Source organism: Anthonomus grandis, chromosome 4 (genome assembly GCF_022605725.1).
Source record: "Anthonomus grandis grandis chromosome 4, icAntGran1.3, whole genome shotgun sequence".
Classification (NCBI taxonomy): Eukaryota; Metazoa; Arthropoda; class Insecta; order Coleoptera; family Curculionidae; genus Anthonomus; species Anthonomus grandis.
The window spans coordinates 34,766,135-34,794,125 of NC_065549.1; the positions used below are offsets into that span (position 1 = coordinate 34,766,135).

General features: G+C 32.9%; 1 protein-coding gene across 1 annotated transcript in view; it reads right to left on the reverse strand.

The window, feature by feature from the left end:
• Positions 1-24,606, reverse strand: part of LOC126735535 (fanconi-associated nuclease 1-like) — a 54,310-nt gene extending 29,704 nt beyond the window's left edge. The window contains exons 1-8 of the mRNA XM_050439572.1: positions 24,282-24,606; positions 20,900-21,125; positions 17,797-18,082; positions 15,287-15,462; positions 14,962-15,093; positions 6,474-6,682; positions 6,214-6,416; positions 609-882 (exon numbers count right to left, since the gene is read on the reverse strand). Of these exons, the coding sequence (XP_050295529.1) occupies positions 609-882; positions 6,214-6,416; positions 6,474-6,682; positions 14,962-15,093; positions 15,287-15,462; positions 17,797-18,082; positions 20,900-21,125; positions 24,282-24,456 (1,681 nt within the window). The 5' untranslated portion in view covers positions 24,457-24,606. The remainder of the gene's footprint in view (positions 1-608; positions 883-6,213; positions 6,417-6,473; positions 6,683-14,961; positions 15,094-15,286; positions 15,463-17,796; positions 18,083-20,899; positions 21,126-24,281) is intronic.
• Between the last annotated feature and the right edge of the window lie 3,385 nt (positions 24,607-27,991).

Here is a 27,991-nt window from a genome sequence, read left to right on the forward strand (position 1 = left end):
ATGATCTCTCTGTGATAGTTAGTAATAAGGGTTTTGTGATAAACGATACTTTTGTTATTAAAAATGTATAAGGTAGTAGTAAATTTTGAAAAAAACAGTTGCAGCAAATATAATGCTTTATTAGATGTTCTTACTAGCTTAAAAAGCAAAGATTTAATTTTTACTTCTCAGTTCAAGAAATGCCGATTTCAAATGTTTAAAAAAAATTTAGAGCCTCTCTACTAGGTTCCATAACACTGGAGACACTATCGAATGTTGTATGTAGTATGTAGTACTACATACAACATTCAGTGTGTAGTATGTTATATGTAGACGGAGTTTTACAATTGCCTTGACTATTGTGAAGCCCAAGAAAAATTTTCCATATAAAATTTTCTAGTACTTGGTAAGTTTAATCTTACAACTTATTTCGAATATTATTCATTGTATTATTTTTTAGAGTTCAAGTTTTTATTTCTACCTTAGGCTTAAAATATAAGCCGTGCCTTCCCTAATCAACTGATAAAATTCATCAGGAGGTCGGACATCATTTTGGCCATAAGAAATTTAAATGTTTCGCCCAATTATCATTTTTTCGTCAATCATAATAACATATGAAAAATACTTACCACCATTTCTATCCTCCTTAGACTGGTTAGTAAGACATTTCTCAAGTTTTTCACTAATTTTTAACGCCTGCGCGTAAGCCGTAAATTTATCTTCTGACGAAAACACCAGATAGTCCTGAAGTGGCGTGACAGGGTAGATGCATCTATCATAAATTATAGTTTTAAAAAAATCTTCGATTTTATGCAAATCTGGATTGGCAAACGTCGCCAACAAAAAGGCATTCTGGAAGGAGTCTGTAACTATATCATCCAGTTTTACGGCTAGGCCCATTTTCTATGAAAAAAAAAACAATTGTATTTTAAAGATCAAATATAAACGTTGATTACGAAAGTTATGTTTTTTGTGTTTTAAAATATTAAACAAATTGCATCCATAAGACAAGGGGTTGGGGAGATATCCGGTTTAAGGACGATACATTTTCACCTGCTACAAGCTAGAACTTGACTTAGGGACTCTACAAAACTACTCATCAATACGAAGATTTCGTAAATTTTTTTTATGAATACCCTCTTTTTTAATAATACAGCCCGGAATTTTAATAGCGAACACAACTTCATTCTTTACATACTGTACAGTTGAAATAAAACAATATTTTTAACACGGGTTTGTGCCTAGTGACGTAATATTCAAAAGTCATGGAGTACTTAATAAAGAAATCAGAATTAAAATCTAAGATGGTAGGACTTTACAAACCGTACTGTGCATATGTACTTATATATTATGCTGATAACACGATTTATTGTATTCAGTTTTTTTGTCCCATTACAAACTTAAATTTATTGACAGTTTAGTAGTATCCTCTAACTAAACAAATTATTAACGGCTTAGAACATTGAAAGGTAATAATTAATAGGGCTTTCAGTGTTCTAAATTTAACGGTCATTTCAATACTTTTAATTGCTAATACTGTAATGTACTACAATATTTCAGGCCAAATCAAAATTTTATTTTTTTTACCGTGCATCAAATAAATACTGACTTTACACAATCTCCAGGGTAATGATTTGTTTTTTTAATACAGTGCGTCAAGATTTTTTATACACTAGTTTCGTAAAAATTAAATCTTACATCTATTTCAATTTTCAAATATAATTTTTTAAAATTTTTTTAAGGATATAGAATTCACTTCAGTTTCATTTTCAGTTGTCTGGTTATAAAATCTAGCCACCATTCTACGCGCAACTCTTATGTGATACACTAATCCCTCTCACATTAAGCCCTGACGAAGGGCTCCTCTATATTAATAAAAAAATGTTTCACCATTTCCCTTCTTGCATTCGTAGGGTATACTGTGTAAGGTTTAAAAGAAAGGTGAAAAAGACACTATTTAGGAAGTAAGCCTACAGAATTATAGAGTATTGTAGCGTTTTTTTCAACTGATAGATGTGAATTAAATACGAATACTAGAAATATTTATTTTTACCCTAGTTATGACCGATTTTAATCTCGCGCTAATATTCCGAACCAAACTGCGACCGAACTGTCAACTGACTGCCGCATGCTTGACAGAACTCATACAGACGACTCCTTATATGCTTGACAGAACGCTGTTCCGGGAGATTCTTGCTAACCTTCATCGCGTCTCCAGAGACGTCGTGCAATGTGCTTGCTTTTGTGATTTCGGAATGAGAAAGAACAGGTGGTACTGACGGACTGTCGCTAATACCGTTACTCCTCCTAGAGCTGTGACATAAAGAGCAGCATTTGCGCTACTTCATTTTAGTTTTACCTTTGTGTTCCGATTTGAACAAATTTTTATATATTTTTTGTGCAATTAGTAATTTCTACTTTGTAAACAACATATTTTCTTTATACAGGGTTGCTAAACGAAAACGGCGCGGCGGCTATGTCGAGCACGTAAACATTTTAAAAAGGCAACGTTCGGACACGTCAATTTAGATTACCAGGGAGAAACATTTTTATAGTATAATACCACCCTCATCTGTCATCCCTTAGCCGGGGTAGAACTAACCTCAAAAATTTTAAATGTAATAGTGAATCGAGTTATACCCTGGTTGAAAGGTCTTTCGATTATCTTTGCGGCTATACTTAGTTTAAAGGATTTTACTTCAGCGGTTCTCAATTATTTATTGACTATTTTAACATTTAATACAGTTTTTTCGAAAACCTGTATTAAATCGCAATTATTTGTCAAACTATTAATTTACAACAATCATACATAAAAACTAGTCCAATAAATGCTAAAAATGGCGATCCATGCAATAATACGGATTTCGTTCAAATCGACGTTTAAGAGGGAAAAAAATAATAATGTCAAAATACAAATAAACAATAAATAATAATGTCATTAAGAGGTCAGTTCAACTTGATCAAAGTGAAATCAGATCATTGATTTTTAGTTAATCGTGTTAAACGAAGTAATAGTCAAAATTATTTATACCCTACAAGAGAGAATAGAGATAGTGGAGTTATTTTTTGCTAACATTAAAAAAGCATTTCAAACAGCGGAACTTTTCAATGAACTTAAAGATAAAAAAACCTGCAAAGAAAGTATGTCATAGAACTAATAACAAAATTCAGGGCAACAGGATCGATGGCCAATAAAAAAAGGAATGTTGAGAAACCCGTAAGGAAAAAAGTTGTAGAGGTTGCGCTTTTGGGACATGTTAATATGAATCCTACACTAAGCAATCGCCAGTTAGCTTCTGTATCTGAGATCAATCGAGGAAGTATACAAGGCATTCTAAAAACTCATGATTTCCATCCCTATAAAATAAAGCTGGTGCATGAAAAAAATGAAGACGATGAGGATCGGCGCTTGGAGTTCTGTGAAATAACTAGTGAAAGAGTATTAAATAATCACAATTATGTGTTAATATTTGTCTCTCAGATGAATGTTCATTTTCATTAAAGGGCACTGTAAACCGTCATAATTGCCGTTATTGGTCGGACCATAATCACATTTATCACGAATCACATACTCAACATCCCGAAAAATTAAACGTTTCATGTGGCATTTATGGCGATCATATTATTGGACCATTTTTAATACCCGGTAATCTTCTTGGGGATATGTACCTCAGGTTATTACAAGAAGCTATCAATCCAGCAATAACGAATATTAATGAAAATGACAATAACAATCAATATGTTGAAGGCCAGGTGATGTTTCAGCAGGATGGTGCACCCTCTTATTACGCAAAAGCTGTCCGCAACTATTTAAATGAGAACTATCCTGATCGCTGGATTGGACTGAGAGGCTCCGTTGAATAGGCCGCGCGGTCGCCTGATCTTTCACCTCTGGATTTTCTTCAATGGAGTCACCTAAAGTGTAAAATCTGTGCTACCCAACCAGCTTCAATAGAAGAATTGCGCGAAAGGATTACATTTGAATGGCAACAAATAACTCTAATGTGCTACGAAATGTGCGACGTCGATTTGAACAAAATCTGTATTATTGCATGGGGGTTAACGGCGGGCATTTCCAGCATTTGTTTCAAACAAGATATAACTTGACCCACTATTCCATTTAAAATGTTTGAGGTTAGTTCTAGGGTGGAACTAAGGGAGGACAGATGGAGGTTGTATTATACTCTGAAAATGTTTCTCCCTGGAAATCTAAATTGACGTATCCGAGAGTTTTCTTTTTAAAATCTGTAAGAGCCCGACATGGCCGCAGTTTCGTTTTCGGTTAGCCACCCTGTATATTAAAGATGTTTTTCGGTTGATAATTTGGATCGAAAAGACTTCGTATAAAAGTAGCGGAGAGAAAATGCATCAAATATTTTTTAAATGCCCCACTCTTCTGAACTCTGCAGTAGAGAGCATATTAAAAAAATATTACGTCAAATATTTCCCTTATAATATGTAACAAAGAAAAGTGAAACTATTGAAAAATTACAGCGGTAATTGCAATGCAGAAATCGAAAATTGCATGACAATTTTAATTTTATTCTTTAGTATTTTTTGTTTCATAAAATATTTAAATTTACTTGATTCGAGTTCTCAATTCATTCGAAAAAAAATCAAATAGATTACACTCGTGTATCAAAATACCCAGATAATCTTTTCATTTAATGTATTCTTTTACAAATTGCAATGGTTCTTTTCATATTTTACGAAAATGCCCGCCTCACAGAGTTGGATTTTTGGCGAAAATAAGAAACAAACTCTTGTAATCTTAATGCACTTGTGCAATCACCCACGATAATTTTACTCCGATTATTCATATTTTTCGTTAAGACTTTTACCTAAAATTGTCAAATTAGGGCAGGAGGAAAATGAAAAAATGTATTGATAAAAGTATCTATAACTATGTTTTAACCGAATTTGATAAGCTTTGCCGAGTTAAAAAAAAAGGTTTGTTAGTTTGGTAGTTAAAAAGAAGCGCTCTCGCAAGAAAGCGTTATTTGATATATTAACATATTTTCAATTCTCCTCTGCAAATTTAAAAAGAAAGAATTTGCAATAAAAAAATGAGAAGTATAGTAAGCAATTTTTTTTGACCACTTTTGTTGACAGATTTTTTCCTCAAATCTCCTGGATTGTTCATTACTAAGATATGGTATCTCATCGCTCCTAAGCAAGTGTTAAAGCTAAGGAATTAAAATTTTTTCTCCAAGGCTTGCAGTGATTGTTTTTACTAGTGCTGTTTTGTTATTGCGTTGTTGTTTATTATTGCAACATTAAGTGAACAACGTGCAACTGTGAACTTTTGTTTTTTACGGATTGATAACGAACCTCATTCTGGTTTAGCAACTACCCGAACAGACGAAAATATTTAAGAAATTTGGAGGCATATACTGTCAATTGAAAACAAAAATCGAATTAAAACCTATCGCCTGACCTGACTTGGCTCTTTATGGCTGTTTCTTCGTTCAACTCATGCAAAAATGGACATAAAAGGTATGTTGAAGAAAATCAGGTTGTTTTGTACAAAAAAATGAAAATAATTATACTTTTAAATTCACTACGTTTACAACGCGCGGATCTATTAGGTCCAGGGATAAAATCATAGACTATTTTTATTTAGTACAGGCCTGTTTACAAGAATTGATTTTGAGGGTTAAATTAGTCCAGGATTATCTCTAGGAACAAAATGTCAGTTGAAGTGAGTTTAGACGAAGAATTATAGGACATAACCCCTAAATCTTTAAGAGTGTTATTTTTTAAAGATAATAAAGGCTTAAGCTTGTCCTCTGTATTTTCTTCTTTATCCTTTAAAAACCTCGTAAGTTAACATCCAATAAAATGTCAAACTTGTCATTTTGGTACTTCAAAATAGGTCCTAGGTGTTTACACCGAAAAAAAACTAAATTTAATCTACCCTGTTTGGAAAGAATCAAATTCGAGTATCAAATTTTAGTGCGCTGCCGTTTGCACCGAAAAAATAGTCCTCGTGACGTCATTTGATCCAAGTATTAAATATTTGGTACCCGAGTGGTAAACGTAACTATTATCTTTATAAATAATTCGCTGGGTGTTCCAAAGATTTTAAGGAATATTGTATTAATATCTTCAATTTAAATTATTATCATTTTTTTTACTAGCCCGATTCTCATAAATTGTCTTTTTTTAATTAGGTCTCCCTCTGGTAAAACTTTGTACACATACTTCAGGGGCTAGAAAGGATATTATACGTACCTTTTCTATTTTGTTTAAGACCAAATCCTTAAGAGTAACTTTGGACAATGTAGTTTGCCTAGTTGTTGCTTTACGTATGTTCTTAATCATTTCATCTTTAGTACTTTTCTTTGAGGCTATTTTCAATTCATGCATGATTTCTTTCACTTGCTTTCTGTCTAATTGTTTCAAAAGAGTGTCAATAGAGTCCGAGTGCTTAAAATCTGAAAACAAAATAAATCTCAAAAACTAGAAATTTTAAAAATTAAATTACATTTTACCTGTTAATACAAATTTGATCTCGGAAAGAAACTTAAAAATATCTAAAATCCTGTTCTCATCTACGACAATCTGGGCTTTTTTACAAAATTTAAAAACGTTATACCAAATTTTTTTCCATATAAATAATTTGATGACAACATATTGATGTGTCTCTTTCATTTGTAAAAATTGGGTGATGATGTGTTCGCTTTCTCGAGTAAGAAGGTTCCTGTAAAACGAAACTGATACGTAAATAAAGCATACCAAATAAGGTAAACATATATATAATTGCAAATGAAATTATTTTTGTTTTTTGAAATTCTAATATTTATTATTTGTGAAAAAATAATCAAAGTATTATATCGATTAATAGAAACATGGTGAATATGTAGCGAACATTAATGCTGTTATTTATGATGACTTTGGGATGCCAAACAAATAATTTAATTAAAGATTACAAAATGGGAGTCTCAAAGTCTTTATCTTCAAGAAAAATGCATGTAGGACACTTAGGTAAATGTATTATGCATTTCGGCTGTGTAAACAGCCATCATCAGTCTGATGATGTCTGATGACATCAGATATAGAACATTACAAAAAACATATATGTTCACCAAATAAAACAAAAATTACCTGGAACCTAAATCTTTGTAAATATTAAATATATTTGTAATAATCTTTGATTCCCGATAACGAGAATATTTATGTATATTTATTTTGTATATTTTAGTTATCGGGAATCTTTGAATCCCGATAGAGAACGGGTAATTTTTGATTTATTTGGTGAACGTATATGTTTTTTGTAATGTTCTGTATCTAATGATGGCTGTTTACACAGCCGAAATGCATAATACATTTACCTAAGTGACCTACATGCATTTTTCTTGGAGATAAAGACTTCCCCATTTTGTAATCTTTATATACACGTTCTCCTACAAAATATGGACTTCTATTCAACAAAACAATTTAATTCACTAAATTATTGTAGTTAAAATATTTTTGAAATGCTCCTTTTTTATGGCGACTTTTTTCGCTGTACATGATGATTATGACATGTGCATTAATGATGACGATACCTTTAGCGCCCATCATAATTTTTTTTCTTATTGCCAACATACTGTATTATACCAGGTTTAAATGTTCCTTTTAAGTACCAACGATGTATCACACTTCCATATACAACAATTATTTCGGCTACTTTCTATACTCAATGAGAACAAGAGAGATGGATAATACGTCTTGTTGTACTCAAAAGTTTTATAAAAGTGCAATATTACAGTAATTCAAAACTCTATTTAAATCTGGTATAATGACCACTCTGGATAGAGTATTTTTCTAGAACGCGTTAGAATAATTTAATATATAACAATCTCAATATTCCATTTTACTCATAAAATGGCGAAAATTATAAATCGATAGTACCATTCCCCTGCTCTAAGTGTGCATAGATGGCATTGAGTGTCAATTTAACATTGGCTTTAGCAAAGTTTACTGAATAAAATACAATATAAAATAGTATTTTATTCAGTAAACTTTGGTTTTAGGCAACCATCTACGCATAGTGTTTAAGGTCTTACTTCTATTGTTAAGACAACTATGTATTTCGTTATTTATTTTATAACTTATATTAATTTCGTATTATGTATCACCTGAATTGTATGATCTTACGGTAAAGTAATTTTGTAGATATTTTGTTATCCTTTATTTACAAGAACTTACTTGGAATCTAATGGCATTCATCGTAATTTTTTAATTTTCGTTAAGAATATTATTCGTAATTTTGAAGTAACTAAAATCAGCTTTTCTCTCTTTGACTTGGCAGAGTGCGGGTTACCCATGCTTCGAAATATCTGTAGTAATTAAAGAATCGTTTAATTTAGCAACCACTAAAATTCCAATCCCAAACACCCACTCCATAGCCTTCACAATGAGAATTAAAAGGTTAATAAGAACAAGAAACAGGCTAAATAAACGGGCTAGACTGCAAAGAGACCCAGAGGCAAAAAGAATTGCGAATAACTTACGAAAAGAATAAAAAACGAAGTCTTCGACTTCAGAAATGAAAGATGGGGCAATTTTTTAGAAAGAAGATCTTACCGATTTCGATGAAGACAAATCAAAAGGTCTCAAAAATACTGAGAAGGAGAACAAAAACAGAGTTCCCGCCCGTAGAAAACCGACAAGACGGTCTTCTGGTATACTCGGACTGGGATAAGCCGGAAACTTTTAACAGATCATTTACAGAACAATTTGACCTAAACGATTTACCAGATAATCCCTAATTACGTGAAGAAATAGAGCTATCAAACGAACAAATCGAAAACCTACCACTAAACGCATTACCAAACTATAAAAGTATAAGCCTACAAGAAATAAGAGACGTAATTAAAGACCAAATGAATAGGAAAGCACCACGCCATGATGAAATAAACAACAAAATGCTGAAAACACTACCTGGCAATACACTCTTGAACATAAAAACCATTTATAACAAATGTATTAGCCTGTGCTATTTTCCGGTTGAATGGAAAAAACCAATTGTGGTAATAATAACTAAACAGGGTGAAAACATAAAAAAACGGAAAGTTACAGACCCATTAGTCTGCTGCCATCACTGGGAAAAATCTTTTTAAAAGACGGTACTAAGCAGATTATGGGAGGAGCTAGATGAACTCAAAATAATCCCGGAAGAGCAGTGCGGATTTACAAGAGGATTATCAACTTAGTTGCAGCTTGCACGGATACAACAGAGTCTGGTGGATTCTTTTAATGCGAAGGGATCTACCGCCATGATCACACTCGACATCGAAAAGGCTTTCGATAGAGTTTGGCATGACGGTTTGATCTATAAATTGCAGAAATTTGGGGTGTCCGTATGGTTCACTAAATTTATTAAAAATGTTCTGAAAGCGAGGGAATTTACTGTTAAAATAAATAGAACTATCACCTCCTATAACAGGATGAGAGCGGGAGTTCTCCAAGGCTCCCCGCTCGTATTCGCGGACGACACTTATGTCTTTGCGAGCTGTAAAAATTTAGTCCAGATATCAGCGTACATGCAGAGTCATCTAGATAAAATTATAGAGTGGGCAAACAACTGGAAAATCAAAATAAATAGTAAGAAAACAGAGGCCATTCTAATAACAAAAAAGCATGACCGCAACATCCCAAATTTGGCAATTTCGGACACGGTGGTCCCATGGAAAGATGAGGTAAAGTACCCAGGAGTATATTTTGACAAAAAGAATAACAAAACGCACATCATAAAACAAATTAATTCATGCAATGGAACCATTTATGCGCTCTACTCCTTTCTCTGCAGGAGCAGTAAACTCTCTTTGGATAATAAATTAATGGTCTACAAACAGGTTCTACGTCTTAAACTGCTTTACGCCTCAAACATCCTCTGGAATACCACGAAGACGAATACCAGAAAGCTTCAGGTGTTTCAGAATAAGTGTTTGGGGATGTTCACTAATGCACCCTTCTTCGTAAGGAATGTTGATCTTCACTCTGACTGCAAACTTGATACTATTTAAGAATACATAGTTAAAAAACATTCGAAGAAGGAAAAAGTCAGAAGTGTGGACAACCCTAGTAGAAGAATTTCTCCTAACACCAAGGGAAAACCGGCCATGGAAAGGCGTAATGTGATAGTAGCCGTCGAATTCAAATATACTCACTAAAACAGTTCAAACAAGTATTGTTTTCTCTGCGAGGAGTGGGGCTCGGGCTCTGGCTCCGCCCAAAGATAACTGGCAACCTTTCCCCGAAGCCTAATTACTCTTTCCTATCTTGAAATAAGTTAGAAATCCTTTAATCCAACCTCAGCATCCAGATGCTACAGAGAAGTATAGGAGCGAAAAGTACCATAGCACGCAGTTGCAAGTGAGAAGACCGGCAAGAGCAATAACAGCTAGTCCGGAAGAAACCAGTGTAATAAAGGAACGTTCCATATAAAAAAATTTTAAATGTTGCTGTGAAACTACTGAATGTTCTACAAAATACTCTGTAAAGTTATGTTATAAAAGACACCATCCACAAAGCATTTCCCCTTATTGACAAGCTATCTTACTTTAAAATATATTATGCATTATAAAGAATTGCACATACTGTAAATGTGTTAAACAATATATTACAATTATTTACATATATTTGATATAAAATTAAAAAAACTCTCAGTCAATCAAATCAAATAGTATGTTAAATATCTAATTTGAAAGTAATCATTTCAAAGTAGTTAAAAAACTTTTAATTATTAAGTCTGAATTAATAAGTCAAGATATTTTACTGTAATTATATCAACATAATAGTGATGAGCTCAACAAGCTGACAAAACAAGGATTAATGTAAGTACAAATCATTTTAAATATAGATTTTTCCCAATTCCTGTAAGATATAAAAATTACGTCGAATCCCTGGAACAAAATAAAAAAATATTCGCAAAAGAACGAAATTCGCAAAAAATTTGTTACAATACTCAGAACAGATGAAAAATGCTTGGAATAAAAGAAAACGGTCTTGGAGTTTGGAACCAAGATTTCTTTTAATATCTCAGAGACATATAAAATGCCTGTATCATGTAAAAGCCGGATATCATGAAAAATTATTTTCTGTTCCTGGAGGAAAAAATAATTAAACTGAAAATGATCTCCAATATATAACAACCGTCATAATCAAACTGCTTCTAATCAACATTTTTGACCCTCCTACCGAAAAAAAATACTGGCCGAGCCGCTACTGATAATTATCCGTTTTTTAACTCCCAAAGTTTCTCTTATCTTGCCCCTGACCCCAATTAAGTACGATTACTGTCTGGCATTGCCCTTGCAGGTAGGTACAGGTGCAAATATAAGAAATAATCTTGCATCTCTATAGTAAGTCTCGATTCTATCCCATTTTTTAAAATCCTATATTCTAGCGATATTATTCCTTGCGGTTTACCGTACGCATTTTTTCGTTTCCTATACGGCCAGCGCGATTGGTCGCGTAAACCAGCTAGGAAACGAAATCGATAATCGAGCACTCCGTTTCCTAGCTGGTTAGCGCGATGTTATGTTGGTTGCGCAGGTTGTTTTGGTATGTCGGCATTTTCACGTGCACGATTAAGTTATTTTCGGTTTATTTGTTTATTGTTTGTCATATGACAAACAATAAGCAATACCTACTCGAAGCGAAGCTGAGATTTTTTGTAATTTTCCGGAAATTGAAGCGTGTGAAGTGTGTTCCTAATTTTATACATAAATGTATGTATGAAATTAAATAAAACGTGTTTCGTCCGAAGTGGTGATCAGACTTTAGATGATTGTTGCACAAAGTGGATTAAAACATTTTCTACCTTAACATCCACGGATTGGATTATAGGTAAAACATACAATAATTTGCAAAGGCTGGTATTTAGGAAAGATTTTGTTTGCCAAAACAATAGCAAAAATAAAAAGCGTATAAAAATAACTACTAGAAATAGAAATAAAAACTGTAGTGCAAAAATTGTTGTGAAAGTAAAAAAGAACAACAAGGACAGCAGATACAGAGATGCGTAGTTAAAGGAAGGACTAGACACTGTGATTGTGGTAAGTATAAGGTTCTATTCTATGTATATCCTGTCAAATTTTTACTGTCATCAATGTAGAGAAAAAGCATAATTAACTAGAAATGTGAAGCTTAAAAATTAGTTTAAAAAAACATATCTAAACAACAATAAGAGCACAACATAAGGTAAAGATTTGACCATGTTAATTCCTATGTTACAGAAAAACAGACTGTTTAGTTGCAGTTGTAGACTGCAGATGCAGACTGCTGACAAATTAACAAAATTTTAACCCATTTTAATTTTATTTTCAGATTAATTTTGACCATTCCCATAAAACAAACGTCGCTGAAGCTTTCAGTTTTCTTAGAGTTTCACCGAAAACCAGAGACCTTTTTATACAGTATTTTGAAGACAACATGTCTCCAAGTGAAGCAAAGTCCTTCCACAGAGCTTGCTTAATGGCAGCTGCACCAGTCGAAAAATTAGTAGAAGTTCTTGCGAATGCGCAAATAGACCCCATGGAACGAAGCATATATAATATGTATGAAACTTGGAGGTAAATTTGGCAATTCTTAATGATCATCACTATATTTTTTGGCTGATTGATCCTTCTTATAAGTTTCTGAATGTGTTACCTATATTTTTTTTAAATCCTTTATTAGTCCCAAAAAAAAAACGAGTTTACAGAGGGATATTTTGTCCAATTAATTTAATTATTAATTTGGCAATATAACTATGGGAACAGGTCAAGTAAAAGCATTTTGGAGAAAATACAACAAAAAACTGCACAACTTGATGGAAAAGGTTTTAAATTTTGTGTCCAGGCTGAACCTTTTTGTTGCGTCATTTTAAGTCCAATAATGTTGCGAGCCCACGAGCTTTCATTTTGAAGAGACATTATGTTCGTTGATTCAAGTGGCTCTCGCGACCAAAGCGAATCCGTAGTGACATTTTTATTTGGAGCGAGTAAAATAGGAGGAGTACCATTAGGTTGCATAATTCACTATGAACAAAATGATCAAGTATATGAACATTGCTTTAGAAAATTCAATGAGCTTCTTGGAAGTAAGGGCTTTTATGGAAGTGGATATCCATCAGTGCTCATGACCGATGACAGTACCGCAGAGCCTAATGCCCTACAAAAAGCTTTTCCAAATTCAGCACTGCTGCTTTGCTCATTTCATGTAATGCAGACCGTTTGGAGATGGCTGTGGAATTCGGAACACAAAATTGCAAAAGAAGATCGCCGTACGCTTATGTTATACTTTCGGGATATTCTTTATGCCAAGGAAGAAATTGATTGCGAGTTATTCAAGCAGGCTCTATGCGAGAGTGAAATTGCCAAAAAATATATAAACTATCTTGAATATTTCGACAAAAAGTGGCAGAGAAAACAAGGATGGTGCCACTATTTTCGGAAAACATTGTGTAATAGGGGACATAATACGAATAATATTGTAGAGGTATCAATTAGACTTTTTAAAGACCTAGTGCTACAAAGATGTAAGGCTTTTAACCCTGCATCCTTGCTAGATTTTATCTGTTTTTCGCTTAAGAATTTTTACAAGGAAAAACTGTTGCGCTATGCAAGCTCCAGGGATAATAAATTACTTATTTATTTCACAAAATTTTGCAAGAAATCTGTGGATCTTTGTGTTGTAAAGCTATCTGACAGTGATTTTACAGTTACAGTCATCATCAGATAAGACATTTTTGTACCGAGTAAATACAGTATGGGAGGTTTGTGATTGCCCAGAAGGAGCGGGAGGAAAATTTTGTAAGCACTTGTGTGCTGTATATAATACTGGCCTCCATATGTTTAACGTTCCTAATATTTTCTTCCAGGATAAATTAGAACTTGCAACCCTAGCGCTTGGAAACGGTTCTAATATAAGTGCAAATTTTTTTAAAGAAACGGATAAAAAAGATGATCAAATTACAGATCTAGACTTTAGTAAACCTATGATTACAATCAATGAAGATAACCGCACTAAGACAGCTCCTTCTGAGGAAGATAATATTTCCTCCGAAGTAAATAAAATTGAGACGTGCGACCTAGCTACACTAGACGAATTTAAAAACAACTTGGACAAAATTGGCAATTTTGTGAAATCCCATCCAGCATTACTGCCTGTTGCCCAAAAATTTAATGCAAAAATGAAAAACATGAATACCGAAGCTTCATTTTATACTCTATCTTCTTCATTTTGCTATCAAAAACAGACTCGTAAAATCAAGGTTTAACCTACCTCTATTGCTAGGAGAAGATCATCGTATAGGGGCGCCAAAGCGATGCAAGCTGGTCAGCCATCTAGTAGCGAAATAACTTCGAAGAAAAGACCACGCAAGAAGCGATCTTTAATGGAAAATATTTTAAAAAATACTACAAACGCGCTAAACCATGGTAGATCACACAAATAAATAAAAAGTGTGGATAAAAGAGGTTGTTATAAGAAATAATAATTTCTTTGTATGCAAAAAAGCTACAAAATAAACTTTTTATATTAATCGATGTTTCGCGTACCTTCAAACTTTCTATAAAATGTAAATTAATAAAAGTCATTTTTCAAAAATGTATTATATTATTGCCCCTTTTCACACATAGTTTATGATTTAAATAAAACATATAAATTGTAAGCCGTTTAATTTTCAAAGAAATAGAATAATCGCAAAAAAAATTTTTGCGATGCCAACCCAACCCAACTCTGTCCGCCGTCCAAGATTTTTTAATAACATCTTTTAAAAACTTAATAACACACACTTAATAACATAATATGCGCAAATATTTATACTCGCGCTAACCAGCTAGGAAACGGAGTGCTCGATTATCAATTCCGTTTCCTAGCTGGTTTACGCGACCAATCGCGCTGGCCGTATAGGAAACGGAGACATGCTTACCGTACCAATAACACGGTATATTTTTATGTGAAAAAAAATCAATGGACGCTATTAAATTTGTACATAAAGGTACTTACGATAATTGTTTATTTTCTATGACCATGTTAAAAAGTGCCTTTATCTCGGTAAGTTGTCTTGACTGAAATTGATTTTCCTCTTTTATATCAAATATTTGTGGTTTCCGCTTTGTAGTCACAGTAGATGAAGAACTAGAATTAAAAGTGAAAAGGTGTATAATTTTAAAAAAATTGATTGACAACAAGTAACAAAAAATTAAAACGATATGATTTTTGTATTATACCTGGACGCACTACACATCTGCTTCTGATCAATTTAAAAAAATTTGCTTTATATAGTACATTTCTTGTAAAAGTAATTTAAATAGCTTATTCTGATAATTACCAATAACTTATATTTGTAGATACGTTGTTGTCGCTACAGCTTTGGTTAAAAATATTGAATGATTCACTCTGTTGTAATGTGTCATTAAATGCTGATCGGGATCTTGGTAGAGCAGATATGAACAATTTTTGTTGCCAGGTACATACATCACTCATCTGATTTAGGTCCTGGGTTATCTAAAATAGTTGATGTAAATAAATTTATTGTAAGTCTTGGTAGTATAGCGAAAACTTTCCTTCTCGAAGTATTTCTTAGTAAAATAATAAAAAACGTAGACAGTAGTAGCTGTAGATTTTTTATCTGAGGGGAGCAAAATTAACCTTCATTTACAACTTTATAGGTTCAACCCCTACGCGAAGGTGATAACTATCCTTAATTTCTTTAATGTGTTATTTTTTAATTCACGAGCAAATTAAACTTAAAAAAAAATTAGAAAAAAATAATCATTATTTAAGGGTGTTATCTAGGGAAGTAAAACGCATTAGTTAATATTCAAATCTCAAATATTATTACAATAGTCAAATATTAAATACAGGGTCCGGCAAAATGATCTCCCACATTTTGCGCCGCTACTGAGCCCGAATCACTAAAGAGGAAGCCAGCTTAGCGTAGTCGGTTGACTGCGCGCGCCTTGCCAATTCTGTTGTCGCCATGAACTGGACGGGCGAGCATCGTGCCTTCGTTATCGAAACATTTTTCAAAAGTAACGAATCTGTGATTACGACACAAAGAAATTTTCGTACTCACTTCGCGCTTGGTAGACATGATCCAGTTCCAGATCGCAAAACAATACTGTTGTGGGTTTCAAATTTTAGAGCTACAGGTTCAGCCTTAAAAAGAAAATCAACTGGTAGACCCAGAAGTGTTCGGACACCTGAAAACATTGCAGCTGTAAAAGAAGCAGTTGAACAATCTCCTAGACGTTCAGCTGTTAAACATGTCTCTGCTTTGCGCTTGTCAGATCGTTCTGTGAGAAGAATTTTGCACACACCGATCTGAAGTTCCACCCATACAAAATGATGATCGTGCAAGAACTTAGTGAACGGGAGTGGGAAAATCGCCGAGAATGTTCCAATGATATTCTTCAAAACGTCCCACAAAATGCACTTTTAATAACGAGTGATGAGGCTCATTTCCATTTGTCTGGCTGTGTGAACAAGCAGAATTTTCGCTACTGGGCACCAGAAATTCCGCGGCAGCTCCATGAAAGGCCACTTCACAGCCAACGTGTTACCGTTTGGTGTGCTGTTGGTTCTTTTGGTGTTTGGGGTCCCTATTTTTTTGAAGAAGGAGGAGTAACGATGCTGATCGATATGTCGACATGCTACGTAATTTTTTGGAACCAAAACTTAGGGAATTTGAACATCCGGATGTGTGGTTTCAACAGGATGGGGCTACAGCTAATACGGCAAGAAGGACAATGGACCTGTTAAGGGAAATGTTTCCAGGACGCGTAATCTCGTTACGTGGAGACGTTGGGTGGCCTGCGCGTTCATCCGATCTTGCCCCATGCGACTTTTTCCTTTGGGGCTACCTGAAAGAGAAGGCTTTTCAACATCATCCCCGACCCATTGACGAATTGAAAGCAGCAATACGCCAAGAAATTACAGGAATATCGCCTCAAATTACCGCTCGAGTAATGGAAACTTTTAGAAATCAGCTTCGAATGTGTGTCGAGAGAAATGGTCGCCACTTGGACTCTGTAATTTTCAAAACTTAATAAAAACAAAATGGCATACCATATATTTTTAGTTAATAAAAATAAAATATAAATAGCATTTACATTGGCGTTTTTATTAAAAGTCAAAATGTGGGAGATCATTTTGCCGGACCCTGTATTATTACAATAGTCCTCTAGAATGTGGGAATATCATTGTGCTATACAAAACATTGCTATCTGTTTAATAGAATACTTTTGATATTGGCCAACTGAATAGTATAAGAATTAATTTTTGTTAGATTTTCGTTTATCAGTTACAGTTTAAAATTAATTAATTTATAGTATTTAAGAAAGTTAAATTTATTTAATTTTTCTTTACAAATAAGAAGGTGAGTGGAGTAAAAGACAGATACAACTGATCAAACCAATAATTCGTACTGAAAACAATATAAGACAAATTTTGATAAATGGTAAGAGAAGTAAACAAAAAACGATAAGAATTTACATGGCATTCGGCGTGAATTAAAAATAAAATTTGTTTATTAACATTCTTATTTTTTCAACTTTTTAATGTTCTTTTTAATCTCTTCCATTCTACAACTTTTATGTAAGTGATTTTTGGTATATGAACTCCTTTTGATGAGTCCTACAATCAGTTAAAATAAATGACTCAACTTTGAAAACACTTTGGGTTTTAAAGTTCTACCGCTTAAAAAATTTAATTCTAAAATTATGGAAATTTTAAACCAACTTAACACACTAAAGATATTATATTCACTATTTGTCGTATGTAAACAATCATTGTATTGTTCATGAATAAAAAAAGTATTAATGTATATATTTGTCTTACTTGTTTATCAGTGCTCAGTTTAAAATTCTTTAACGTCTTGGTAGTAATCACTTGCTTGCTATTATTAATTTTTTTGGTCCCTTTGTTTTTAACAAATTTTTGTTCCTTAAGATTTATAGTCACATCTTTTTTATTCATAACTTGAAGCTTATGTATTTGATCTTTCATTGCTTTTTCATCATTTTGAAAGATATCGATGTTGTCTTTAGCCTGAGAGTTTATTTTATCTTTGCTAGTATTGGAATTAAAACCATGTTGCTTGCCTACTTTATCTTGATCTGTTTCTCTAAAAAAAAACAAAGAAACTCAAAAGTATGTATTAAAAAAAAATTAATGATAATACGGCAAATTTACGAAAAAACTTTTAACTGAAATAATAAGAAAAACCTGTTAAAAATAAAAAATTTGATAATGTAATTTTCTACAAAGAGTACCTCTGCAATAAAAAGCTCAATTCGGCCTATATGACGATTATTTTCAAACAATCATATATGACATACACAAGGATTGACGAAAACAAACAAAAACACAAACTCAGGGTTTCACAACATATAATCACAGGCTACACGTGTTTCAGGCCTAAAATTAAAGTATTAGTTATAACGAAACTAAAAATTTAAATAAAAAAACACTAAGAAACATTTAAAAGTGAACAAAGTATACTTAACCTTAAGTTTAATCTTTATAATAAGGTCGACTCACATACACGAGAGACTTTAGCTGTGGAAGCGGAGAGTGTTTTGCAGACGACTGATATAAGAAATAAGAACATCTTACACGCCAAAGTAATAAACTTTTTTAATTCTAGATGTAGCGCAAATAGCATAAACAATAACATCAATGAAAAGCATCTAATTTCGCTAAAAAATAAAATAAAGAGTAACGATTTGATATTGTCAAAAGCAGACAAGATAAAAAAGACTGAGACCAATTTTCCAATAAGACCAGTGGTTTCTTTTGTTAACTCGCCATGCTATAATCTTTCCTCTTGGTTGAATAACGTTCTCAGGGAGGTGAGTAACTTTAAAAGTGTTTATTTCACTAAGAATTCTTCGATCTAACCTCATGGATCTAAACTTTTTCCCAATATCCCTGCTAAAGACTGTTAGAGTAAGTGAGAACTCTCCTATTAAAAACATATCTTTATTCAAATAGTCGCTGGATTAACGATAATAATTGATGGTCTTTTAGACTTGCTTGATATAGTGATCAACAAGAATTTTTTCCAGTTTGCCAATAAAATGTTCAGACAGGTCTCCGGTTTAGCTATGGGTTCATGTCTTTCTCTTCTCCTAAGCGATATTTTCATGGGTCATCTAGAAAGAAATATCTCCTTGTCAAAAGAAGCTTTCGATAAAGAACTTATTAAACATATTGCTCTTAACAACGGATTTCCCCTTCAATCAATAAGATTTATTACCAATGTTTAAACAAATATAAATTGACCTACAATATAGTCCATAATAGGGATACAAAAAGTTCCTTTAGATCCCTGTCCTTTTTTGGTTCAATCTCCTTAAATTTAGCAAGATTCTTTAAATCTCTAAATGTCAAAATTGCTTTTAAGGCGGTCAATAATTTAAAGAACCAATTGGGCAGTGTAGTGGACAAAGCAAGCATTCTTTCAAAATCAGGAGTTTACTCCTGAAAGTGCGGGGATTGCAATGGAGTATATATTGGCCAATCTGGTAGAAAAATTTCAACACGCATTAAAAGCCGCAGTCATATCTTGAGGGTAATCAGCCGAAGATTATGGCGTATTCAAAACACAATATGTGGAGTTATCAACCCAACGGTATTTCATTACGTCATGCGTAAAACCACGTTTCATCTAAATATATTATGTTATTATGTCTATTTAATTCACGATATAACTTAATACTACGCCACTGTTTTAAAATAATTTAAATATTGCTATTCACGACCGATGTCCACGCACACCTGCATCGGGCGATCTCTCTTTACACATCCGCGTGCCGGTGTACCGCGATCTCAAGATAATTCTGTGAGAAAAAATAGGTTTAAAACTGGCCCCGGTCTATCCGTCTCTTCGTCAACACGCTTTCATATCATTAAAATGAGAATAAAACGACTATATTTATTCTTGTTCAATTGATGGCGCTGCTACGAGGCAATTGCCAGCAGGATTTGGAGATTCGGGAAAACCTTCGGGTATGTACCCTATTCCCCGAATGGACACTTTCACAATATTAAATCATCAATCACAATACGAAATTTTTCAATGCACGATGTCGCCTCCTCCACGATGCATCCGGCCTGGTTACCGGCGTGAATAGGTTTAACTACTACCGGCAAGGGGTAGGGAAAGAGATTTAAAAAATAGAAAAGGACGAACAACCACGTGTTGATGGGATGAAGGATAACGCGGAAGTGGGATAGGAGCTTTCACAAAGTTTAATTCTGAAATGCACGTTGTAACTAATGGCAAGGGGTAGGAAGGGGTCAAGGAAAGGAATCCGTAAGATAGGAAAGGACGAGAACAACCACGTGTTGACTGGGTGAAGGATGACGCGGAAGAGTGCGACAAGTTTTTGACTTAACTTTTAGTTTAGGTTAAGTTGAAAAAAAGAATTTAATTAACAGACAAGGCATAGAAACTACTAAGTGCTTTATAATTCTTAAATAATGTTAATCCAATAGCTGCTATCTACCCCTTTATATTAAGATGATTTTCTATGCAATTTTCCTTGTACTTGTTTGTTTACCTATAATTAGGCTGATTAGAGATTCAAGGCACTTTATTTACCTTTTTTTTCACACACTTTAAAACTGTTATTACAAAGTAAAAATTACATTTAATGATACATAGCACCAAAATGGTCATAGGTAAAAGGTATATCAGCCACGATATATATGATAAAAGAACTATAAAAGATAACAATTTAGTGGTTATCAAAGCGCATGAGGTTTTGGTTCTAATACCTAGAAAATCTTTATGTGAAAATGACATTAGGTCGCCTGCTTGACTAATTCAATATGCTATGCTGTTATCTGCATATAGTATGATCGTATAACGCCAAATTATTGAAAGATAGATTTCTCATTATTTTATACCTGTAGATTAAATATTAAACTAAATTACCTGAATATCTCTGAAGTAGAACATGACTCACTAATAACATATTGTGAACTATCCTGGGAATCCTCTAAGTAGTTTAGTATTAGCCGTTCCATGTTTTTACCATCTTGTTCAATACTTAAAGATTCTTTTGTAGAAAATGATGTAAAATAAGCGTCTGTCATGCTGGTTTCATATTCATATGATATCGTTTTGTCAGAACAATCTGACAATATGCTGTCACAAGAATCTAAAATATGTAGTAATAATTTATTATATTAAACTATGAAATTGATGCACGTTATAGCAAATAAATATGTTAGCCGATAAAAGTTATTTCATTTTTTTTGAATGAACCTTATATAATAATAATTTGGAAAGATGGATTTCGTGAAATCAGAAACTATTGTTTAAATAATTCATCTTTAGTAAGTTGAATAATTAAAAAAGAATTTTGTAATATCCAATAAAGCTGCCTCTGCTAGAAATTTTGTCACTCAAGCTCAAACAGATCACAATGAACTTTGGAGGCAGCACAGGAATGGTTTCTCAAAACTCGGTTAGTGTTGATTGAAGGCAAGGCCAGCTATTTATGTTTTAAGGCAAAGAGCAGAAACAATGGGTTTCCAACAGAGGTTCGTCTTGCCTGTAACAATGCTGTTCTATCAACAGGAGGAACAAGCGTCCAATGTATGTACCAGAATAAACTCAAAAAAAAGAGACAAGATACTTAGGACTGAATGAAACAAATAATTGTATTTACCATAGCTGTGAGAAAAAAATTACAAACTAAACAATATATCTACACAAGCACAGAACACAAAGAGCATTTGTTAATGTTGGAAGCACAAAATCACATAAACACTTAAAATTAGACATTAAAGTCCTATGGTTGGTCCTAGAAGTACTCCTCAATACTAAAATATACTTTAATGATCAACATACTCTTCCTCAGCTTTCAAAATAATTTATATGATACAGTGTTGCGGAAGGATAGCGCGAGGTGATTGAAAAATGCATTTTTTACTGTTATAAAAAAATTGAACTTTATGCTAAAGATAACCTAGGAATTGGCAAGTTAATGTAGGTCTAGTGTATTATTTGCATTGACTGAATGGATAGCAGAGGATTACCTCTTGTGCATAAAGCAGAGTCTCCAGAGTAAAACTTGATGGCAGAGTTAAAATTTGATAATCGGCAAGAGCCGTTAGGTTTAAATCCAAATAGAAATATTACAGCACGCTTTTACAACACAAATAATAGGTTTAGTAAATAAGCAGATGCGTTTCCTCAAAAGCAAACCCCATAGTGCAAATGGGAGTCAATCAATGCAAAATAGAAAATCCTAGCTACCGATATATTTAGGTTGCTCTTAATTATTCTTATTGTATGTTCTAATGCAGCCAGATGCTAACTTAGAACACAGTTTCTCAATATGCTGGTTAGACCTTAACCTATTTTCAATAATTATGCCTATAAATTTGTTAAATCTGGTCACACCAACAGGCTGTGAACCTAAACAAATATCATTTAGATCACATTTAAAATGTAGATAGATAGATATTTATGTTTGACACATTAAAAGACCAAAAGTTACTGTCACACCATCCTTAAGATTAGCTAGATCATATCACATAGGTTGATGGCAACTGAAAGATGTCAGTTTCCTTATTGAGATAAAACCATATTCAATGAAAGATTTTTATCAAAATTTTTGACTAAATTTTGTAATATTAATATATATTCACAATAAATTATACAGCCAAAGTGAAATTTTTAATTATTTTAGATAAATGTTCATAACTTTATTTTCTAAATTTGTAACCTAGTCTGAGAATTATGTTTTACTATAATTTTAATATATAATGTTTGTATTATGATCAACTTCAGTGTAAATTTACAAGTAGGTTCTCTGACCATTTACTTAAATTAATTAACTTGGAAATTATTTTAAAAACACTAATTGTAGGTAGGTGTAGAGGACTTAATAATCTAAATATTAGAAACCATTCAGTTAAAATTTGTATTTTCTGATTTTTTTATTCAATAAAGATATTTCTGACTTCGGTTGATTTGAAATTATGAAAACCCAATTCTTATTAGAGAAGACCATACACCATCTTCAAAAAAAGTGAATGTTTGGAGGATATTCTTGGAAACCATTGTGCCCATATTCAACAAAATCTAACTTGAGCTTTACTTAAATTTGCTTGGAGAAGTAATGGATGCAAGAATAATAGAAACTAGAAATTCAACTAGATTCAATTGTCAATATGGTTTTGCAAAATCTTATTTACATTCAAGAAGATAGAACTGCATCTCATGACTTTATTACACTTAATCAGTGACTTGCTAAATATTATCCAAAAGAGGAAAGTGCTCTTAAAATAGTACGAAATAATCAAACAAGATATATTCAGAGGAAAATCTTTATTATTGGCTTAGCAGAGTGCTTTGAGCCATCATCATGCAGTTCTGTGTGTTACTCTTTTTCTTTCAATATTAAAATCACCCTGCATCAAATCAAAGAAAACTTTATTTTTTCAAAACACCAAGGTGTTGTTAACAAAGCTGTGGTAAAAAAAATTATAAAAACAATAAATACACTGAAACAATCATTAGTCTAAAATAGATTAATATAATAAAAAAAATGAATAGCTCAACAATACCAACAGATTAAAATCTGAAATATATCCATTGTTATTTATTAAACTTGAACAGTACTATCAATAAATATTCAATATTCAAAACATACATTACAAAATATATTTCAAAATACAAGAAAGTCTAAAAGTACTCTGAGAATTATTCCTCCATGCTATAAAATGCCTTATGAAGCAGGATTTTTTAACATGTTGCCAAAAATGTTTCTATATTTCAATCTTCAGTAATGACTGCGGGATATAAATAAAAAATTTTTTACTCTGGTAAAAATTGAATTTTGTCTTATACCTGGAGTAGGTATTGGTAAATTTTTGTTGATGTTGATGACCTGGTATTATTTAGGTCTACCATTTATACAGTAATACTTCTTATACATCAAGCAAGCAAGAACAAAAATTGAAGCAAGAGTCAATATCTTTTTCTTTATAAAATAAGGCCTAGAATCACCTAAATTAAGCACAGACAGATATCAAACTACACACCTCTATAAAATGAACACTGAAGTGGATAGAGACAAGTTGCCCCAGAAGTAAATCCAATAAGGCAGGTGAGAATCAATAGAGACAAAGTAAACCTTTTAAGCAATACTCTTATTCAGCTCGCTCTTAATGGTTATAATCATGCCATGCCAAAATCTTGATTTATCACAATAATAAGGGAATGTGAATCATGAAAACATTTCTAATCAATGCTATATGTAGCATTGGTACAGAAGTTTTTAAACCTAATAACTCAAACTTACCATTATTATTAGAGTTTTGGTCATTTTCATCAGAATCACTGTCAATACAGATCACATACTCTGAAGTATTAAATGTTTTCTGTGCCTTAAAATTATGCAATTTTGCCTTCATAAATGAATCAGTAATACTCATTTGCTTAAGCTTAGTTGATTTGCCTTTGTGAGATGTATTCATAATTTATAATTGTATTCACAAAGGGCAAACATATAATTAATTAAAACATATACTTTTTACTATTATTTAGGTACTGCCCCATATTTATGTCATAGAAAAAAGTACATACAACTTGATGTTCAAATATGTTTACACACTAGCGTCTGCGGAACCACCGTTCCTTGTGCCGCTGGCGCTCGCTCTCGCGGCAGAGCATAGCCGATGTTGCCGCTTTCATCAAAGATATCATATTTTATGATTAAAACACATTCTGGGTGAGCCGTTATGCATGCATGTGCTCGCTCGCAGTCTCGCAGACTCGCACTTCTCGCTCGAGGATTTTTCGAAGGCAGGGGTTGATATAAAGTGATTTTGGCGCGCAGGGTGTTTTTGAATGCGATAAAGAAAAATTATTAGTCGAGGTACAGTTTTTTTGCTTGGGTAGGTTTGATAAATAAAGGTAATTTTTGATTTTTATTTATTCATATTAAGTAGGTTATACAACGGTGATAATATGGACTCCAAACCCAATAAATTATGTACAGTTTGTAATCGCTTGTTTACAAGAACCACTCATTTACGAGTGCATATCAAGAAATTTCATCCGGAGTTACGGGAAGAGATAGCTCCTCATATAAGAATTAGAACTGACAATTTTAAATGTTTGCATTGTGAAGAAGTGTTTACGATCAGAAATCGTTGGAAACAACATTTAAAAATGCATAGAAGTAAGAATAATGACGTAAATATTATTAGGGTTACGGTTTAATAATATTAATATATTAAAATAGCAAATTGCGCATATACATAAAAGGTGTGTAAAGCTGTGCCTAATTAATACCTATATAGAATGTTAAATTGAAAATCCTAAAAATTAGTAATTCAAAGGTTAATTGTTACATTCAGAAAAGTGCAATATGTTTTTACCATCTTTAGAATCCTGCTCAGTTTCCTAGTCATAGCAAGCACAATTTTCAACACATTTATCTCATAAATGGTTAAATAGAATAATGGCATGCGATTTTATTACAATATGAGTTCATTGAAATCGTAGTAGGTACCTTTATCAATTCTTAACTCATTTTAGGGGTCTATTTAATATTAGTGCAATCAAAAGTAAACGTTTTTTGAAGAAAATTTGAAGGGGAGAGGCATTTATAGTATTTTTATTTTTTAAAGGAAAAAATTGCGGAAAAATTAAGTTTTTTGCGTGAAAACGAAAATAAGTAATGAATAAAGTTAACATTCCCAGTACGCGGCTCAAAAGACACTAACCCAACCGATGGGAGGCTCCAACCGACGGTCGATATCCGTTTTGAGATCCAACTCTAAAATCAAGTCTCACTCCAACCCAGGCGCGCCGCGCCCCCTTAATCAGACCCGTTAGAATGAACAAAACATTTTTGCGCTTCGCTTGTCACTAATGTCACTATAACCAATAGAAAGTCCCAACACACTGACATTATTACTACGCGTCGAAAAATAGTTCCAGATTAAAATCATTAATATTATAATAAAAAATTAAAATTCCTCATTTTTTCTTTTTGGAATTGACTTAAATTAGGTTATTCTCATCATATTAATTAATTTTGTAATGTAATTCCCATTGCACTAACGTTAAATGTCAACCATTTTAGTATATAAGGAAGGACAACTATTTAACATTAATAACCAAAACTGAAAAATCCATATAAATTAGGTATAGGTACTTAAATAGGTACATAATGTCCTATTACTGTACCCTGTTCGAAGCGATATAACCTTGAAAAAAATAATAAATAAAAGAATCCTCCATTTAACACAAAACTATTTTATTTTTAACCAACTACCACCTTTAAAAATATCTCTCAGAGCTGCCGGCGGTAGGTATTTTAATATGAATAGCGGCAACGTAGCACCACACATCTGACTGCAGAGGCACAGTGATTTCCAGGCGGCAGACGCTAGTTGTTTACACAAGATAGGATACAAAAACAAACATAAGAAGGCGCCCCGCGCCTATACATTGAAAGTAGTGCTGGGCGATGTTTGTGGATGTTTTAGAAACATCGATGTTCTTATCGATGTTTGGCTTTCGATATCCGATGTTGATAAAAAACCAGAATATTAATTGAAAATAAAAATTCTCAATTTTCTTAATAAAAAAATAAAATATACCGATTTTAAAATACACCCAGAGCAAGAGAAATGAATCTCAAACTCGGTCGGTAAATCGTTGAATCCAGGAAATACCGTAATCCAGGAAGTCCGGTAACTCACTTAAGGAGAATTAGCCACTGCCAACTTATTTTTTGTTTCTGCTTTCGTTCGTGAATTTCGTAGTGTATTTTTAATTTTTAGTATTTTGTTAAATATAAGCTTTTAGCTTTGTATTTCTATGCACTATCCAGACCCGGACTATGTTTTAATTTATAAGTGTTTATTATTTAACTTTGATTATTTAATTTTGATAAGTCGTTCATCAATGTCTTACAACTGATGTCAGTCCTGGATTTACACTAGGGGCAGTCGGGGCAAGTGCCCAGGGCGGCAGAATTTTGAGGGGCGGCAAATCTCGAGAAAGAAAAGAAAATATTTTCAACGGATATACTTATAAATTACCATGGGGAATGTTTACATGCCAAATATTAAAAGTAAAATTTGCTTTAATGAAGTAAATCGAAGGCCTGATGAATACTTTAAAACGTAAACTAACAAGTGGCAACATCTTTTTGGCGTTTTTTTGACCCAAATATCTATTTTTGCTTCTGAATGAAAATCCATATTGATAGTTATGACCACAATATTGACCATTCTGTATATATATTTGCTTACTATTATGTTAACGTTGCTTTATATTATCTTTCGCTGTATTTGCTAGTTTAAGTCTATATAATATCATGTAACGGCCTTATGCCTCAATCTTCGTTGTACCATACTTGCTGCTTGTACAGGGTGGCCAAATAAGAATGCGAGGTACTGTATCTGGGAAACTATTCATCGTAGAAGCTTGCGATAAAAAAATTTGTTACTAAAATGGCCAAGAGAATGACCTGGAAAATATTTTCAAGTTTCTAAAATGGCCGCTAGGGGGCGCAACTGCAATCTTGAATCTAGAAAACTGATATTTCTGTAAATTTTGCAAAAAAATAGCTGATTATTAAAGTAGAGACTAATCCGAACCTTTTTTATTTGCATAGTTTTGCTGTATCTCTAAAAATTAAGTGGTGGGGGGTTTTCAAAAGTTGGCTTAAAACACACCCTGTATACTAAAAACGCCTTAGCCGATTTTATCAAACTTGGGCTAGTTGAAAAGAGCTATTATTAAGCTACGAATATTATTATATTTCATGTTTTTTTAGTTTTACATCTCGCCGCTAGAGGGCTTTTTTCGGCTTTCTGACACAAATGACTAATTTTCTCAAAAAACTTAAATGCAATGGTATAAATTTTTTTATACAAAAAAATAGCTTAATGACGCCTAAATATGCTTGCGAAAACCGCATCTTAATATCTTCATCCTAACCTAAAATTTAGGCCAAAGAAAATTTTATATGGAAATCCCTTAATATTTATA